The following is a 20,233-nucleotide window of genomic DNA, read 5'->3' as shown; positions in this document are numbered from 1 at the left end:
AGGGCATATTCAGAATATCATCATGAAGCATTTACCATACATGCTGTGAGGGCTACAAACAAATTTAAGACTGTTAGTTATTGAGAAGTCATTGTAGATGTAGGGTATAGCTTACTTAGACTGAATGAAAGGTTTTACACTTTTTTAAATGTCCTAATGGAGGACACTCTAAATTTCCCTGGGGAAAGAGGAAGTTTATTTCTAACACCATAATGTGTATGTAAGTGACCAAATCCTTGAGAGAGAAATAGGGTGTGTCATGGTGGAAAGAGGACTTGTTGGCTGGACGTGATAGTCTTATGATGCTGAGAGCCCAAAGTTATAAAGAAGCAATGATTCTTATAGGGAAATTACAGATCAAGAAATAAGGGATTGAGAATTCCTAATGAGTTTGTCCAGGAACAGTGAAGAAATAGAAGTTGTCCTTCACCCTTAATTGTAGGACACAAAAGAGATAAATGGAAAAGATAGACTAAGAATTGGGGGAAAGATCCCAAGAAGTGTTGCTTGAGATAACTATTCAACTGAATATTTACAACTAGGAAGAAATTAGACTTGTTAGTTGGTCAATTGCAGTTCCTGCGAGGGCAGCTTTACCAGGAATCTAACAGCCTAGAAAGAGAAACTAGAGATCTTTCATGTGTTCAGTCTATTTTAAGCTATCTGAATTACCTGAGAATATTTATTTATAAAGATTTACCTCAGTTCTATGTAGATTGTACCTTAGATTTTTTTATACCATAGTAAAATTTAATTGTAGCCTTGCAAAAAAAAAAAGAAAGAAAGAAAGAAAGAAAGAAAGATGCCCAATACCCAACCAGTGGAGGTATTGATCCCAAAGAGCTTGAGTCCACATAGATGTAAGAACACAGGAAGGTTGGCTGGGCAGGGCAGGCCCAAGAATAGTGTCCTGCTGGACAAAGGAAGCCAGTGCTAAGAGCCCAGAGGCCAGCAGAGGATGGGGCTTGAGTTATGGGCAGCACAGACACTGAGGTTCTAGCTGCCTGTTCTTTTTATTTTTATTTTTTAAAATTTTCCCCTCTAGGTATAAACATCAAAAAATAATCCAACACAAGGACACACCACAGAGAGACAGAATTTAATTAAATAGATCTCCATTGTAGTGACAGAATTTCTCTACCCTAACTGGTCTTCTACCCACAAACCAAAAACAATAGAGAAATGAGAAAGCAGAGCAAAGATGCCTCTCAAAACCCAAACTCTCCAAAAGTAGATCTCACAGACACTGATGAAGAGGAAGCTATAGACAAAGAATTCAAAAACCAAATGGTCAAAATGTTTGGAAGATAAAAGAAGAAACATATAAGCAAATGCATAAGATGTTTAATGAGCTGAAAGAGTATTTAATTAAACAAAGGATTTTACAAATAAAATGTTCAAAGAGCTTAAAGAAAAAACAATAAACTGATTAAACAAGTCAATAAAGGACATGAGTGACTACTTTGGTAAAGAATTAGAAAGTATGAAAAGAAAACAAGTGGAGACAGATGATATGAAAAATTTAATGGAAAGTCTAGATAGCAGACTTGACCAACATGAGGACTGAGTGTCAGAAATAGAAGGCTAGGTGAGTGCAGTCAATCATAAACTGAATGCTACCCTAAAAATGATAAGACACATACACCCTGGATCCAACAGTTGCTAGATGACTCAAAAAAAAAACCCTCAGAATTATAGGACTAAAGGAAAAACTAAAAGATGAATCAAAAGATATAAACATTTATTCACTGAAATCATAACGGAAGTTTTCCAAATCTATGGAAAGAATTTAATATTTCAGTACATGAGGCATATAGAACCTCAAATAGTCAGGATTAGAAAAGAACCTCTCCACAATACATCATAATCAAAATTCCAAAAGTTCAACAAAAGGAGAAAATACTAAAACCTATTAGAGGAAAACAGCAAATAACCTATAAAGGCACACCTGTCAGAATAATTGAGGATTTCTCGAACAAACATTAAAGGTCAGGAGAGCTTGAAGCGAAGTTTATCAAACCCTAAAAGAAAAGAATTCCCAATTCAGACTTTCAGATCCTGCAAGATTAGCCTTCAAAATTTATGGAGAAGTAAAGAGCTTCCGCAACAGAAAAAGAATTAACATGTGCTATGTACATGTAACAACTCCCTACCAGGAATGTTATCATTATATATTCCAAACATGTACTAATAAAAAAAACTGAAAAAAAGAAAAGTAAATAAGTATGTTTTTAAAAAAGACTTATCACAACAAAGAAATTCTAAAGAAATATATGAGTACTAACGCAGCATTGCCAGGGCTGGGGATTTAGCTCAGTGGCACCAAGCCTGCCTCACAAGCACAAGGTCCTGAGTTCAAACCCTGGCACCAAAAAATAGAAAATAAAAATAAATCGGGCCAGGGATTTAGCTCAGTGGTTCCACCACCTGCCTCACAACCACAAGGACCCGAGCTCGATCCCCAGTACTAAAAAGAAAAAAAGATAAATAATTAAATAAATAAATAAATGGCAACATTGCTGAAAATACTTAAGGAAATCCTAGATAGAGACAGGGAGGCTACCAGCACCAAAGACCCCAAAGAAAAATATACATCTAACTGGGAGAGTAGTTAAACAAAAGGAAAAAAATAACAGAATCAGCACTGGGAAAATAATGTAAGGACAGAATTCAATAAATACCTTACAATAATAACTCTCAATATCAATGGTCTCAACTCCATGATCAAAAGACACAGACTGGTAGATTAGATCAAAAAATAAAATATAACCATATATCACCTACAGGAGACATACCTTACCCAAAAGGAAGTACATAGTCTGAAAGTGAAAGGATGCAAAACAATACACCATTCAACCAGAGCCAGAAAAAAGCAGGAGTAGCTATCTTATTTTTAGATACAGAAAACTTCAAGCAAAAACTGATCAGAAGAGATAAAGATGGCCACTACATATTGGTATAGGAAACAAATCAACAGAAAGAGATAATAAGTATAACTATGCACCATTTGGTCAGTGCACCCAACTTCATAAAACAAAAACTACTAGACTTAAAAGGACAGATAGGCATCAATACAGTCATAGTATTTTTTACTTAGTTGTGCATCCCACCAGGTGTGTTTATTCTTTGGGACTTATTGGCATTGTCAGCTTCATTGTCTCTAGGACATCCTTGAGAATTTTTTATCATACTGATTTGGCAGTCATGAGTTTCTTGAGGTGCTCCTTGCCGTGGAAATACCTTATTTATCAATTTTGAAGAAAAGTTTTACAGGATATATAAGTTGAGGTTAGAAGTTGTTATCTTTCAGGGCTTAAAACACTTCACTCCAAGCCCTCCTGGATTTTAAGGTTTGTGTAGAGAAGTCTGCTGTAATTCTAATGGGTTTACCTTTATACGTGATTCATTGCCTTTCTCTCACAGCTTTTAAGATTTTGTCCCTAAGATGGACTTCTGGTACTTTAAGTATAATGTGGTTCAGAGAGGTTCTCTTTTGGTTGTGGTTATTTGGGGTTCTATATGCCTCACTTATTTGTATGTTTATTTCTTTCCCTATATTTAGGGAGTTTTCTGCCATTATTTCTGTGAACAGGTTTTTTATGGCATTTGTGTTATCTTCTGATTTTTTACTTATTTCAATTAGTCTTAGATTCATCTTCTTTGTTTCACCTTGCAGCTACTGTATCCATTTTTCATGTTCTCTCATTGTTTTTAAGGTGTCTTTGAGCAGCTGATCTTTGAAAGTATCATTATCTTTTAGTTCTGAAATTCTGTCCTCACAGTGGTCACTTCTACCCATACTTTCATTATGACTTTTAATCTCCTGGATTTCTGAATGAAACTTTTCAATAGGTTCTAATTCTTTGATAAACTAGTCATTCATGTTTTGTATCATCTAACTTATTGTTTAGCTCATCTACATTTTCATTAGTATCTTCTCAAAGCTCTGGGATCATTTTGGCTATTACTTCTATTATTATCTATTACATCTTCTGTGATCCCACTGAGTACATCTTTGATCTGTTTTCTAACCTCCTCTGTTATCCTTTTGACTAATTTGGGTGTGGGGCTTTTGCTATTCTGCTCCTCAGTGCCCTCTGGATTGGCTTCAGGGGAGTTGGGAGTTTGGGGAGACATTTTGTTACCTTGTCTTCTCACATTTCTATTGGTTTTGTTTGTGCTTGTTTGTTCTGAGATTTATGGATGCTTATAGGGTAAAGACTTTGTTGCTAGTATAGAGAGCTCTTTAGTTGCTTTCCAATGACATACTTAGGACATAGCTAATTATAGTTCTTTGCCTCAGCCCCAAGATCCAACCACCCTGGTTAATTTGGGAGGGGCAGATGCAGTGTAATCAACCCAACAACTGAGAATGTAATCTAGTATTGATAGTCACAAAGGTAATCTGAGTATTGGTTTACAGAGAATAGCAACAACTATGCAACCCAGATACATAGCAAATCTATTATAGTAGTATCATCCAAGACAAATTGGATATTAACATACAATAAGAACAAATTATGTACCACCATTTATCCTAGAGAAGAAATCCACATTTAGGGTATAAACATTAAGACAACTGAGGAATTGACTTAAGTTAATATGTGCTAAATGAGACAGCTATATCTCCACTAATGGTAAAAAAAGAATTCAACAATTAATTTTACAGTTAATTAACTATCAAAAGATTAATAAAGCTTTATGGTTATACTATCAAAGATATAGGAATTGGGAATAGGGAAATGCAAGAAAATTTTGAAACCTTAAACTATATGATATGAGGAGAAAGAAGTAGTACAAAAGATCTAATTGGGAAGTAGAAGGATGCTTATGGAATTAGGTAAAGGTAAGAGAAAAACTGATGAGAAATAGAAGATAAAAGAAAAAAGAGGCAAAAAAGAAATCATATAGGGAGTGAAAATAAGAGAAACACTTAAAGGGAGAAAAATTAAAAGAGAGAAGAGGAAAAAAGAAAAAGAAATATGAAACAAAGAAGAAAGACAAAGAAAATTCCCCAAGCCCCAATAAACTGCTGAAGAAGAAAGGAAGAAAAAGAAAGAAGAAACAAAATTAAACTAAATTAAAAACACACACTCACCAAAAAAAAAATTTCATTGTCATTTCATACATACAGTTTTATTCCAGGGTCTACAATTTTGGGACAGTGTTCAAATCACAATGTGTCCCTGCTCACACTGGTAGATAAAGATGGCAGTCAGACCCCAGATCCATGCTGGATGCAGGTGCCAACAGGCAGTAGGATTAGGGCAAGTGCACTAATACAGTGACTTTTACATCCAGAGTATAGTAATAGCCCTCTGGCTATGGGCTGAGGCCTGTGTCCTTTGGCTTAAGCCTCTGGGTGTGCAGGGTCTCTTTCCAGCCTGACCGTGGCTCTCTGAACACAGCTGTCTACTGTGACTGTCTCTCACCTAGTCACTGTGGGAATGTAACACTGGGAGCCCTGGATTGAAGGTTCTGCAGCTGCTCTGAGTCCCAGGTTCAAACAATCAACCCTTCCCCAGAATGGCATCCAACCAAGCACTCTCTTCAAGGGTATATGGTGGTCAATTGGACTGGACTCACTCACCAACTGTTGTCTGTCGAAGGATTTGCATGGGAGCAGAATCCTGTACTCTCCCAGCAGTTCACAGCATCCACCAGTCCAGTCCATTCCACTGCCACGTTTCTCCCTGAAGTCCTCTGGAACCCCAGCTTTTGCTTTGTCTCTGTAGATTCAGCCAACCTTCTCCATGCTCCAGGAGCTGGGAGCTGGGGAAAAAGTTCAGATTGTCCCTCCTTCCCTTTTCCATGGTGTATTCTATCTGTTCAGTTTCTCTGTAGGATCCTTCCTGGTTCCTAGAAATCTACTTCTCTCTTTTTTTCTTCCCCAAGCTGTTATCTTCCAGTGTCTGGATTCCAAATCTTGGAGAGGCTAAGTTGTTGTTGCCTACCGCTCTGCCATTTCACATATACTAACTTTTTCAAGAGGGGAAAAGGAAAGAAAGAGTTTTTTTCCCTCCCAGGGCTTTTCTTAGGAGGGAAGAACTGCTCTTCATTCTGAGATTCCAACCTTCTACTTTGTAGTAACAGGAAGTGAAATCAAATTACTCTATGAAATGAGCACAAATTCCTTCTAAAAGTGACTCGCTAATTAAATGTTACTGAGCTTTGCGGTGCTCCCATCTCCTTCTAGAGCCGGATTCCAGGTTCTCAACTCAAATACAGAATTGAATGAAACAAGCAAAAATACAGTGACAAAGTTTATTTGAAAAAGTAAAAGTGAAGAGCGAGGGAGAAATTGGCTCTGCAGAGTGAGCTAAGCCAAGTAAAAGAGGAAAAAGCAAGGTAAAAGTACACCCTGGAAGGGCTGGGGATTTAGCTCAGTGGTGCTGCCATCTGCCTCCAATGCACAAGGTCCTGAGCTTGATCCCTGGTACCAAAAACAAACAAACAAACAAAAGTACACCCTGGAGGATACAGGGTGGGTTATCCTGAAGAAAGCCATGAAAGCAAGCTTATCTTGGAGTCTGTCCTTTTATCATCCACATCTCAAGGAAACCAGTGAGAACTTCCATATAAACAAGTGCTGGGAGGCAGTGCTGGGATCCCACCTCAGGGTGATGTCAGGTCTAGCCCATCCTATTGAAAACTTGCTCAAGTTCTTGAGCTTTGGGGACTGTTCCATGCTTGTGTTTCCACATCTTGTAATTAACTGGTCAGACCTACTTCCTCAGCCAGCTCTGCCCTAATCTCCTTCTCATCCTCATCAATGGAAAAATTACAAGGTGGCAACCCTATACCACTACCCCCATTTGGTTGGATTGTTTGTTTTTGGTCCAAGAAGCTCCCAACCGTGGAAACCAAAAGTCTCTTTAGAGGTTTGGGAACAGAAATCAGCTTGTAATGGGCTAAAGAGGGAAAGGGAAGTAGAGACAGTGGGTGCCCAGGGTTTAGCTACAGATAGATGCTGCTCAAAGTGCAGTTCCAGAATTGTGGCACCAGCATCACCAGGTATTAGGAAAGCAGAGTGCTGTCCCTCCCCAGACCTAGTCAGAATCCTGGGGCACAGAGTCCAGCAATCCAATGGACCACTCCTTGGTGATTCTGACACAAACCAGAGTTAGAGGTTCCTGTACTTGTTTGTGAAAGAAAGGAAAATGGCTAAGCATGTGGAATTAAGGATGGTTTTTGTGGTGTTTTTTTTTTTTTTAGTACCGGGGATCAAACTCAGGACCTTGTGCTTGCAAAGCAGGTGGCAGAACCACTGAGCTAAATCCCCGGCCTAAACACAGTGATTGCTTTTAAATGTAGTTTATTTTTTACTAACACATAAAAATTGTAAATATTAATGAGGCACTATATGGTACTTGAGATTCATGTATACATTTTATAATGCTTAAATCAGAGTAAACATATCAATCTCCTCCAACATTTATAATCTAGGGTGAAAACATTTCCAGCAATAAACGCCTATGATCCCAGCACTCTGGGAGGCTGAGACAAAAGGACTGCAAATTCAAACTTAACCTGGGCAATTTAGTGACTTAGTGAGACCCTGTTTCAGGATTAGCTCAGTGCGGCAAGGTGTGGTAGTGCATCCTTGTAATCGAAGCACTTGGGAGGCTGAGGCAGGAGGATTGTCAGGAGTTCAAGGCCAGCCTGGACTACATAGTGAGACCTCGTCTCAAAAAAACAAACAAACTAAAAAAAAGATTAGCTTAGTGCTGAGGATGTAGCTCACTGTTGAGGACCTAGTTTCAATCCCCACTACCACAAAAAAGAAAACAATGCATAGTACATAGTTGTTATCTAAGTCTCCCTACTCAGCAATAGCACACAGTCTTTCCTCTTTCTTTCTTTCTTTTTCTTTCCTTCTTTCTTTCTGCAGTACTGGGGATGGAACCCAGGACCTCACACATGCTAAGCAAACACTCTACTTGAGACAGATCTGTCTAAATTGCCAGGCTGGCCTCAAACTTTCGATCTTCCTACCTCAGCTCCCAAGCAGCTGGGATTATAGGCATGCCACCACACCCAGCTATACTAAAGCTTCTTGTTCCTGTCTAACCATAATTGAGTACCCACTGATCAATCTCTCTGTTCCTCCTTCCCCCATTCTTCCTAGCTTCTGGTAACCACCATTATACTCTCAACTTCTATGAGACGTAGCTATTATTTTCAAGTAGAACACACTTGGGGATTCTTTTTTTTTACTGAAATACAATATACAAACAAAAAAGCCCATATCTAGATCATCTGGGGTCATCAATGCACACCCACAATCAGCACACCCACATAACCAACACCAGGTTTAAGAAATAGACACCAATAGACACCAGCCAAGCACGGTGGTGCACACCTGTAATCCTAACACTCTGGAGGGAGCCTGAGGCAAGAGGGTTACAGAATATTCAAGGCCAAGCTGGGCTCTATCATGAGTTCAAGGCCAGCCTGAACTAAATAGCAAGACCCTATCTAAAAGAAAAACAGGGCCAGGGATTTAGTTCAGTGGTTCCACCACCTGCCTTGCAAGCACAAGGTCCCAATCTTGATCCCTGGTACCAAAAAAAAAAAAAAAAAAAAACAGACACCATCTCTGACCCTGCCAAGCAGATACCAGAAGCAAAGCTCACCCTCCTGAGGTGAAAATTTGATGGACAAGTATCATTGAATTTAAGTGGAGGCAGACACACTCAAGGAATATTGCCATAATTCGATCACTTTATGAATCCTGTGCAGAGGTAGCAGCAGAGCAATCCTGGAATAGTGGTCATAGGCGGGAAGAGCACCACCATGTCAGAAGCTTTGGAATGAGTAGGTATAAATGACAGCAACAGCCATCCTGCAGAGAAATCCCTTCTCCAAAGAGCCTGTTTTATCATAACATAAAAATTGGGTCTCACAGAACACACCGAATCAGCCTGCTGCAGACAGGCAGGTCTGCCCATGCCCTACCGAGGTCCCCAGTCATGCAGAAGACACCGAATCAACCCGCTGCAGACAAGCAGCCACCTGGTTCCACACTACAAAGACGCAGAGGACACCAGACCACCAGACCAAGGTACTGAGTCCCGCTGTTCCCGGCCCAGAGGTAGGGGCTTCTGAGCCTTCGTCCCACTGCTCCTGGTCCAGAGGAAGGGGCTTCCCAGTCACCATCCCTCCCACTGCTCCCAGCCCACAGGAAAGGGCTTTTGGGTCACCATCCCTACCGCTGCTCCCGGACCTTGTCCCACCTCACCCAGCTCAGAGGAGGTAATCCGTGCAGGCGCTAACAGCCCCCTGCCCCAGTCGAAATGAGAAAACACGTAAATAAGTCTCAAAACCAGACTTCCAGATCACCTACAGCAACCCCAAAGGGAAATGAGATGGAACACTCTGATACTCAACCACCTGGACCCACTGAACTGGCAACAAAAGGGGATCTGGAAAAAATGAAATCAGAAATAATTTCTCAGATAACAGGAGAAATTGTGCCCCTAGTGCAAGACATGATTAATAAATCTAGAGAAGAGCTCAGGAACATGATGAAATCCCAACATAAGAAACAAATGGAATCCATAAAACAGATGCAAATAGATCTCCAGGACATGAAAAACTCCACTGAAAGCCTACACAGCAGAATGAGCCAATGTGAGGACAGAATGTCAGATATAGAAGATAAGATTGCAATTAGTGACCAGGAAAAGAAAAATTGCTTCAAAATTCTAAGGAAACATGAGAAATCAATCCAGCAGCTGCTAGATGATGCAAAGAAGAATAACATAAGACTGATTGGGCTCAATGAAGAAAGAGGAGAAAGTGCAGATGACATAAAAAAATCTCTTCACAGAAATAATGGCAGAAAACTTCGCAAGCAGGGGAAAAGAGCTTGACATACAGATAAGTGAGGCATATAGGACTCCAAATAGCCTTGATCAAAAAAAATTTACACATAGGCATATAATTGTTAAGATTCCAGAAACATAACAGAAGAACAAAGTTCTACAAGCAGTCAGAGAAAAGAAACAAATCACATACAAAGGAAAGCCCATCAGAATCACAGCGGACTTCTCAACACAAACCATCAAGGCAAGAAGAGCTTGGAGTGACATATTCCAAGCGCTAAAAGTAAACAGCCTCCAACCCAGATTGATGTACCCTGCAAAACTATCTTTCAAAATGGATGGAGAAATAAGATACTTCCATGACAAACAGCACCTTAGGAACTTCGTGAATACCAAACCAGCACTCCAAAGAATTTTACACAATATCCTAGGAACAGACATTGATGATCACAACCCCAGGAAGCAAACCAGAATGAACCCATCTGACATGACAAGAAATTAAATGTAAAGGGGGAGAACCCAACAAAAAGAAAAAGTCATGGCAATGACAAGTCATACATTTCAGTTATAACCATCAACGTTAATGGACTCAATTCACCAATCAAAAGAAATAGACTGGCAGAATGGGTCAAGAAGAAAAATCCAACAATACGCTGCATACAAGAAACATACTTCATTCAAAAGGAAACTCATAGACTGAAAGCTAAAGGGTGGAAAACAATACTCCATGTGACAGGAACCAAAAAAAGCAGGAGTAGCTATCCTCTTGGCAGATCAAGTAGATTTCAAACCAACACTGATTAAGAGAGACCAAGAAGGACACTACATCCTTGTAAAAGGAAGAATCCAAGAGAAGAGATGACAATCATAAATATCTATGCACCAAACACTAGTGCACCCAACTATATAAAACAAATAATAACGGACATGAAAAGTCATGTATGCACTAACACAATTGTAGTGGGGGACCTCAACACCCCACTGTCACAAATAGATAGATCAACTAGACTAAAAATAAGTAATGAAATACTAGAACTCAATCGAAGTCTTCAACAAATGAACTTAACAGATGTTTACAGAGTCTTCCACCCCACAAAACCAGAATACACATTCTTCTCAGCTGCACATGGGTCATTCTCCAAAATAGACCACATACTCACACACAGAACATGTTTAAGTAAATGCAAAGGAATTGAAGTTAGCCCCTGTATATTATCAGACCATAGTGCGATGAAATTGGACATCCATAGCAAAAGAAACTCAAAAAATTTCATAAACATGTGGAAATTGAACAACACACTTCTGAATAACCAATGGGTCACAGAGGAAATTAAAGAAGAAATCAGACAGTTCCTTCAATTAAATGACAATGACAATACAACATATCGGAATCTATGGGACACAATGAAAGCAGTCTTACAAGGGAAATTCATAGCAATGAATACACATATTAGGAAAACAGAATGAGCCCAATTAAACAACCTGATGCTGAATGTCAAGCTTCTAGAAAAAGAAGAGCAGGACAACCCCAAAGCTCATACAAGGGAGGAAATTATAAAGATCAGAGGAGAAATCAATGCAATGGAGACTAAGAGAATGATACAAAAAATCAATGAAGCCAGGAGTTTCTTCTTTGAAAGAATCAACAAAATTCACAAACCTTTAGCCAACCTTGTCAGAAAAAGGAAAGAAAAGGCCCAAATCCATGCAATTAGGAATGAAAAGGGTGAAATTCCAACAGACCCAGCAGAAATCCAGAGGATCATCAATACCTACTTCCAGAACCTATACGCCAATAAGATGGACAACACAGAAGAAATGGACAGATTCCTAGATACATATGAATTACCAAAGTTGAACGAAGAAGACCTAAAAATTCTGAACAACCCAATATCAACCAATGAAATTAAAAATGTAATTAAAAGCTTATCAACTAAGAAAAGCCCAGGCCCTGATGGCTTCACTGCTGAATTCTACAAGACATTTAGAGAGGAACTGCTGCCACTACTGTTTAAACTCTTCAATGAAATTGAAAGGGAAGCAATACTCCCAAATTCATTCCTGGAACCAAGCATCACCTTGATCCCCAAAGCAGAGAAAGACCCAACTGAAAAAGAGAACTATAGGCCAATCTCACTAATAAACATAGATGCAAAAATCCTTAATAAGATAATGGCAAACAGAATGCAGAAGATCATCAAGAAGATCATACACCCTGATCAAGTGGGATTCATCCCAGGGATGCAGGGATGGTTCAACATACACAAATCAATCAATGTAATACACTATATCAATAGAGTCAAGGACAAAAACCATATGATTATCTCCATAGATGCAGAAAAAGCATTTGACAAAATCCAACATGCATTTATGATAATAACCCTACAAAAAATTGGAATAGATGGTCTCTACCTCAAATTGATAGAAGCCATCTATGAAAAACCAACAGTCAATATCATACTAAATGGTCAAAAACTGAAATCCTTCACACTAAAATCAGGAACAAGACAAGGATGTCCACTATCACCACTCTTGTTCAATATAGTTCTGGAAACATTAGCCACGGCAATTAGACAAGAGAAAGAAATAAAAGGAATAAAGATAGGTAATGAAGAAGTCAAATTGTCATTAGTTGCAGATGACATGATACTCTATATAGAAGACCCCAAGAAGTCCACCAAAAGTCTTCTAGACTTAATAACCAAATTCAGTCAAGTAGCTGGTTACAAGGTCAACACACAAAAATCAGTAGCTTTCCTCTACACCAATGACAGACTCACTGAGAGAGAAACAGGGCAAATAATTCCTTTCACAATAGCATCCAAAAAACTGAAATACCTAGGAATCATCCTAACGAAAGAAATCAAAGACCTCTTCTCTGAAAACTATGGCACTCTGAAAAGAGAGATTGAAGATGATATTAGAAAATCGACAGACATCCCCTGCTCCTGGGTAGGAAGGATTAATATAGTGAAAATGGCCATACTTCCAAAACTGCTATATAGATTTAATGCAATTCCAATTGAGATCCCAGCAGCATACTTCATGGACCTTGAGAAAACAATCCAAAAATTCATTTGGAACAAGAAGAGACCCAGAATAGCAAAAGCAATTCTAGGTAACAGAGACATGGCAGGGGGTATCACAATCCCCAACCTGCAACTATACCACAAAGCTACTGTGATAAAAACAGCATGGTACTGGCAAAGAAACAGACTTGAGGACCAGTGGAACAGATTACAAGATGCAGAAACAGTGCCAGACACACTCAGTCATCTCATCTTCGATAAAGGAGCCAAACACCCTCACTGGAGGAAAGATAGCCTCTTTAATAAATGGTGCTGGAAAAATTGGGCTTCAACTTGCCAAAGATTAAAACTAGACCTGTATCTCTCACCATGCACTAAACTAAAATCAAAATAGATTAAAGACCTAAATATTAAAATAGAAACTCTGAACCAGTTGGAACAGAGGTTAGGTAGAACCCTTGAAGACATCGGTGTAGGAAAAGATTTATGAACAAAACCTCAGTTGCCTGTGAACTAGCACAAACAATCAACAAGTGGGATCTCTTCTTATTAAAAGGCTTCTGCACAGCAAGAGAAACCACCAGCAGTGTGAAGAGACAACCCACAATGTGGGAAAAAATCTTCACCTGCTCTTCCTCAGACAAAGGTCTGCTATCTCAAATCTATAAAGAACTTAAAAAGATCAGACCTCCCAAATTTAAAGACCCAATCCAAAAATGGGCATCTGAAATGAAGAGAAATTTCTCAGACAAAGAAGTAGAAATAGCAAATAAATTCATGAAAAAATGTTCAACATCACTGGTCATTCGAAAGATGCAAATGAAAACAATGCTGAGATTCCACTTCACTCCAGAAAGAATGGCTGCTATCATGAAATCAACCAATAACAAATGCTGGTGGGGCTGTGGGGAAAGAGGAACCCTGCTCCACTGCTGGTGGGAGTGTAGACTGGTGCAACCACTGTGGAAATCAGTATGGAGATACCTCCAAGAACTAGGACTGGAAATCCCGTTTGACCCCGCTATTCCACTGCTGGGGATCTTCCCCAAAGAATTAAAAGAATCATACCACAGTTATATATGTGCACCCATGTTCATAGCAGCACAGTTTGTGATAGCTAAAACTTGGAAACAGCCCAAATGCCCATCAACTGGAGACTGGATAAAGAAAATGTGGGTTTTTTATAAAATGGAGTACTACTCAGCCATAAAAAATGAGAAATTAGAGACATTTATAGCTAAGTGGATGCACATTGAGGCAATACTCTTAAGTGAAATAAATAGGACACACATGTGTAAATACCAAATAGTTTCTCAGGTGTGAGAAACTAAAAGTGTAAATAAGGACTAAATGTATAATAGGTAATGTGAAATAGGAAGAAGAGGGGCAAAGGGGAAGGAAGTGGGAGGGCTAGGGGAAAGGACAGAAGGGAATGGGATTAATATGAGAAAATGGAAAAATAGGAACAAAATCTTTGTAAATAGGGAGGAATGGAGGGGTTGAAGGGAGGGCTGGGCAAGGGTGAAAAATAAGAACCAAGAGAGACTATGTAAAGGTGCAAATTTCCAATGATGAATGTCATTATATTGTATACCTAAAATGTACCAATGTTTAGAATGAATAATTGATAATGTAAAATAGGAAGAAAAGGTCCAAAGGGGTAGGAGTAGTGGGAGGGGTAGGGGAAAGGAAAGAAGGGAAAGGAAAAAATGCTGAGAAATGGAAAAAATGGAAATAAAGTCTTTGTAAATAGGGAAGGGTGGAGGGCGTGAAGGGAGGGCTAGGAATGGGGAAAAAATAAGAACCCAGATGCATTATGTAAAGGTACAATTCCCAATGAGAAATGTAATTGTGTTGTATACCTACAATGTACCAATAAAAGAATTTAATACAAAAAAAAATTGAATTGGCCAGGGATTTAGCTCAGTGGTTCCGCCGCCTCCCTTGCAAGCGCAAAGTCCAGAGTTCGATCCCAGGTACAAAAAAAAAAAAAAAATGGGTCATGGGTCATATACATTTTCATATTAAAATTTTGTTAATTAAACCTTGTAATAGTAAAAAAAAAAAAAAAAAGACCACCAGCTTCCCAGAAGCCCTCAATTCCCTCCTCCAGTCACCCTGTAACTCCTAACTGCAGACTAGGTTTTTTTGTTGTTGTTGTTGTTATTGTTGTTGTTGGAACAGGGGATCAAACTCCGGGCCTTGCGCTTGTGAAGCAGACGGCAGCACCACGGAGCTAACTCCCCGGCCCACAACAGGCTAGTTTTCTACTTTACATAAATGAAAGCACATAGTGTGTCCTGTCTCACCTGACTTCTTTCACTCCTCCTGTGTTCCGTAAGATCCATGCATTTTATTACACATAAAGTATAGATTGCTCAAATCTCTCTGTTTCAGAGTATTCCACTGGTTGAATGGTGACTTGCACTTCTTATTCTGCTGATAATGGGTGTTTGGGCAGCTTCCAAGGTGGGGCTGTTAAAAGCAATCCTGTTTTGCCTCAGAACAGGTCCTTGATAGGAGATGTAGAAGGAATTTAGAAACTCATGGGTTCCAGGCTGCTGTTCCTTGCAGAGGTCTGTGGCGCCACCTGCTGGACATGAGCACTCGACGTGTCAGGGAGTCACTTTTACCAGTTTTTCTGGGGACTTTGACCCCACCTGGAGACCACACCCCCTCACGAGGAAAGCTAGTCACGTGCTGAGCCACTACCCACGTTACCCTGTAACTGTAGCTCTAATTTTTTTTTGGTACCAGGGATCGAACTCGGGTCCTGGCGCTTGCGCAGCAGGCAGTGAAACCGCTGTAGCTCTAATTTAAACCCACAGTTCCTAGAGTCCTAGGCAGACTAGGGATGAAGGGGCTGCTTGGCCAAGGGGTGGGGCCTGGGGGTGGACCCCGCCCATGGCCCGAGGCTGTAGGGCTGGCTCCTCCTTCACCTCGCGGAGCTGTGATCTCTGGCACAGAGACACACTGGTGTCCTAATGGAACAGGTTCACTTGCAGCCTCCCTGGCCCCGCCCTGCCCAGACCTGTTCTGTATCCTGCCACTAGCCTTTCCCAAGGCCTCCACACCTTCCTCCCATCAGGCTGGGGTAGGGCTTCAATCAGGAAGGCTGGCAGGAGGAGCACCGGGCCTGCCGCTGGGGGCCATGGAAGTCGCGGCAGAGCCTGTGCTCTACCAGAAGCTGAAGCTCTGGGAGCCGAGAATGGAGTCAGGGGAAGAGGAGGACGACGAAGAGGGAGAGGAAGAGACTGCAGAGCCACTGATCATCTACTCCAGGAGGCCCCAAGACTGCCCTGGGTGAGTCAGGGAGGGGTCTGGGCACCCACTTCTCAGGCAAGTCCCTCTCTCTGGAGCCCCTAAGGGGAGCCAGGCAACCCATGGTTGGCTTAGCTCCAGGGACGTTCTGGATGAACAGAAGAGGCCCTGGGCTGAGCCACTCAATCAGAAGCTTATGTGTCTGAATGGACATTCTTACCAAGCAACCTCCTATCCTGTCCATGGCTCTGTCACAAGTTCCCAGCCCCCACTCCCTGGTGCTGGTGGCACCTGCTGGGGCCTGGCTATATTGACTGGGCCTGCTCCTCAGCCTGCCAAGCCCCCTTGGGCTTCCTGCTGACCAGGGGCCCCTGCCTCTCAACCTCTACAAATCCTCCCTCAGCTCCCCAGCTTCTTCCCACCCTGTGTCTTTGCCATGGCCCTGAGCTCTGCCTGGAAGCCCTCTCTCCCTGGCGCATGTACTCTTGCAAAATCAAACCCTTTGGGGAAACATTCCCTGGGTTCTTTTGAGGCTCTTTTGGAGGCCCCCCAGCCCTGGCTCTGGACACCCATCTTTGCAGGAACAAGGTTGTCAGGCTTCCTGGAGCCTGGGCTCGACTGGTGGCAGCCCTGCTGCTGCTGGCGGTCAGCTGCTACCTGGCTGTGAGGCAGCTCCAAGGCAGGGGCAGCTTGACAGGAAGCTTGGGCTCCGTGGCACCTCCAGCCAACAGACACTCCCATCGTGCTGGTGTGTACCACCATGGTGCCATCATCAGCCCTGCAGGTGGGTTCTGGAGAGCGGGGGACCTGGCCTCATGGCCCCAGGCCCCACCCCGTGACAGTCCCGTCCTTGCTGCAGCCACTTGCTCCCACCTGGGCCAACAGATACTTGTCGCTGGGGGCAATGTCGTGGATGCCGGAGTTGCAGCTGCTTTGTGCCTGGTCGTAGTGCATCCTCACACCACAGGACTAGGTCAGTAACCTATGACCCTGGAGAATGACCCCAACATGGGTCCTGGAACTCAGCAGCCCTGAACCTCAATACTTGCTGGTGAGGAGAACATAGGATTAGGGCACTGACCTAGGCTATGGCCTTTGAGCCTAGGTCTGTGCAATCTTGCCTGCAGGTCTGATCCCCTGCTTAGTCAGGTGTGGAGGTGCACACCCGTAATCCCAGCACTAGGGCAAGGCTAAGGGAGGAGGATTACTGTGGAGTTCAAAGCCAGCCTGAGCTAGACAGTGAGTTCAAAGCCAGCATGGACTGCATAGCATGATCCTGTCTCAAAAATAATAATAATAATGATCTTAATTTTAAGCTCTTCAGTGACCTTTCTCCTGGGCTACTGAGTGGGGCTGGCCCCAGTCCTGGCCAGTACTCCTGACCTTTCTGTGTTTTCTCCTTCCAGGTGCCATGTTCTGGGGCCTCTTCCATAACAGCTCCTCAGGAAACGCAACTGCCCTGACCCCAGGACCAGCCTGGTCCCTGGCTCCTGGCCTGGGGTTGCCCACTGCTCTGCCTGCCCTGTACTTGCTTCATGCCCGCTTTGGCCACCTGCCCTGGCCACATCTCCTCATGGATCCCGCCATGCTGGCTCAAGAGGGCTTTGTGGTGGACGAATCCCTGGCAAGCGCTCTGGCAGCCCAGGGCACAAAGGGCCTCTGTCCATTGCTCTGCCATGATGATGGGACACCCCTGGGCCTCGGGGCCCGAGCCACCAACCCAAAACTAGCAGCTGTGCTACGAAAGGCAGCTCTTGCCCCCACCCCAGACCTTGTTGGGGATCCCCTACTGAGTCTGCTGGCCACAGACCTGGGGCTGGAGAAGCCTGCTGGGCCCACACCCACCTTGGAGCCAGCACTGCAGCTTTCCATGCCTGAAGGCGTCCTGTTCACCACGCCAGCACCTTCGGCTGGCCCAGAGCTGCTGTCTCTGCTAAAGGCAGCCCCACACTCCAGGGAACTCAGCCCCAGCCCCTGCCCACTGCTCCCACAAACTACAGGGACCCCTGTGAGCAGCATCCTGGCCACCGTGGACAGCAGCGGCTCTGTGCTCCTCCTCACCTCCTCGCTCAACAGCTCCTTTGGCTCTGGACACCTGTCCCCAAGCACTGGAGTTCTGCTCAGCAACCTGGTGGCCGGGTCTGCAACTAGTCCCTGGGCCTGCCCCCTCATTCTCCATGGCAGCCTGGATGACCCAGAGGCTGATGTGTTAGGACTGGTGGCTTCGGGGACCCCCACAGTGGCCAGAGCCATGACTCATGCCCTGCTCAGCCATCTGGCAGGGCCCCAAACACAGACCCAGCATCAGCACCAGGGCCAACAAGGACCAACAGAGAGACCCAGCATTTGTGACCAAGGGACCCTACTCCAAGTAGCAGCCCATGCAGAACATGCCCATGTCTCCAGTGTCCCCAGTGGCTGTTGCCCCTTCCAGGGGTTCTGATGGCAGGGCAGGGGTCTAGCACTATCAGAGTTGTCTCAAGCCTGAGGAGCCAGAGCAGAACCAGCAGCAACAGAGTGTAAAAAGAGTGCACAACTGCTATGTACTCGTGGCTGGCCCAGCCATAGCCTCTGGCCGAGTCAGTTTCCCATCTTTGCAGGAACAAGGGCTGGACTGAAGACCTGGGTTGAAGTTCTAGCATCCAGGGCTAGCTCAGTCATTCCTGACAGCATCCCCACCTGATGGGATTTCTGGCTCTTTTATCTGCTAAGGAACTTGAAGATAATAAAGAGCAACAGGGCCTGGGGCTAGCCCTGAAGTCAGATCACCTCCAGGAAGATTGGTGGAAGAACGCTCTAAGGGGTATAGCAGGCAGGGCTCAGGTTACTGCTGGCATCTCCATCTTCCTTTCTAGGCCATTCTTTGCCAATCTCCCTCAACTGGAAACAAATAAAAAGCAAGTTTCCTGGATGCCAAGTGCCATTCCTGCTTTTTGGTTAATTTTCCATCAGGCTTTGAGGCCCTTGATGTCAGGGCACCTCCTAAGGGTAGCACAGGTGACCAACACCCAGAGAAAGGCGGAGTCTGGGTTTAGTGTCTTCCAGCTTCCCCCTGACCTGTTCACCTTCTGCTCCTGTGGTGCCACATGTGCCACGTAAATCTTAGAGCAGAGGGGATGTTGGAACTGTGAGCAGGAGGTACCCCAAGGGCCTGGATGCAAAGGGGCTGAAGCTGGGTGTGTAAATGGTGGGGCGATGGGGAGGGGTAGTGGGGGGGATGACCCAGGCCTCCCACAGGCTAGAGCTCTATCACTGAGCTACATACCCAGCCCTTTTATTTTTTGTATCAAAACAGAATCTTGTTTAAATTGCCCAGACTGGCCTTGAACTTTACATCTTCCTATGTTCAGACTCCTGAGTAGCTGGGATTACAAGTGTACACCACAACGCTAGGCTGGGGTCTTTTTAGACACAACCCTCTAGAAAACAGCTTCTGAAGCCAAGAAGCAGGGGTACCAGTAGCACCCCCTGCCCCACTAGAAAAGGCCACACTGATTTAATTGAACTTGGATGCCACCATCTCCACCTCTCCCTCAGAGACAATTCTCCAGCTCAGTAATGGTACCACAGTCCACCCAGTTATTTTGGTCCCAAACTTGGTATCCTTCTCTATTCCTCTCCCTCAAGAGCCAAACCTCACCAGCTCCAAATTAGTCCAAGTCTGACCTGTTCTCATCTACCACGGTCTTGGACTTACTCTTCCTGCTCTTACCCTTACAAGCATCGATCCATCCCTTACACAGCAGCCAGAGAACCTTTTTTAAATGTAAATCTGAACTGAAACCCTCAGGGAGGATGACCTCTCTTCACACTCAGAATGAAATCCAGACTCCTAATCCTGACCCGGGGTACCACCAAGGCTTGCTTCTCCCGCTCTCCTCGACAGCTCAGCTGCAATATCCTCAGCCTGGGCTTCCATCCCCTTTCAATCTTAGATCTTTGCTCTAGGGGAGGATGAGTCCTTCTTGTCACTCAGCTCTCAGCTCACCTGTCATCTCTTCATCAAGGTTACCATCCCCTCAAATCAGTATCGAAGGCTGGGCATGGTGACTCAGCCCTGTAATCCCAGCACTTCAGAGGCTGGGGCAGGAGGATCCCTGTGAGGTCAAGGCCAGC

The 20,233-nt window shown here is 43.3% G+C and overlaps 1 protein-coding gene across 1 annotated transcript; it reads left to right on the top strand.

The window, feature by feature from the left end:
- The first annotated feature begins 15,975 nt into the window (after nucleotides 1–15,975).
- Ggt6 (gamma-glutamyltransferase 6) lies at nucleotides 15,976–19,040 on the top strand. The gene is made up of 4 exons (XM_004857247.3): nucleotides 15,976–16,159; nucleotides 16,699–16,901; nucleotides 16,977–17,090; nucleotides 17,524–19,040. Exons 1-4 carry the CDS (start codon nucleotides 16,008–16,010, stop codon nucleotides 18,558–18,560), a joined length of 1,506 nt encoding a protein of 501 aa, XP_004857304.2. The 5' UTR covers nucleotides 15,976–16,007; the 3' UTR covers nucleotides 18,561–19,040.
- The last annotated feature ends 1,193 nt before the right edge of the window (nucleotides 19,041–20,233 follow it).

Source organism: Heterocephalus glaber, unplaced genomic scaffold, assembly GCF_053883595.1.
Source record: "Heterocephalus glaber isolate CG9 unplaced genomic scaffold, H.glaber_assembly_v1.0 deba00001564, whole genome shotgun sequence".
NCBI lineage: Eukaryota > Metazoa > Chordata > Mammalia > Rodentia > Bathyergidae > Heterocephalus > Heterocephalus glaber.
This window is presented reverse-complemented; position numbering and strand designations above follow the sequence as displayed.

Coding starts and splice junctions, on each gene's coding strand:
- Ggt6 (XM_004857247.3), top strand. CDS start 16,008: ATGGAAGTCGCGGCAGAGCCTGTGCTCTACCAGAAGCTGAAGCTCTGG. Junction 16,902..16,976: donor TGCCATCATCAGCCCTGCAG/GTGGGTTCTGGA, acceptor TCCTTGCTGCAG/CCACTTGCTCCCACCTGGGC. Junction 17,091..17,523: donor TCCTCACACCACAGGACTAG/GTCAGTAACCTA, acceptor TTCTCCTTCCAG/GTGCCATGTTCTGGGGCCTC.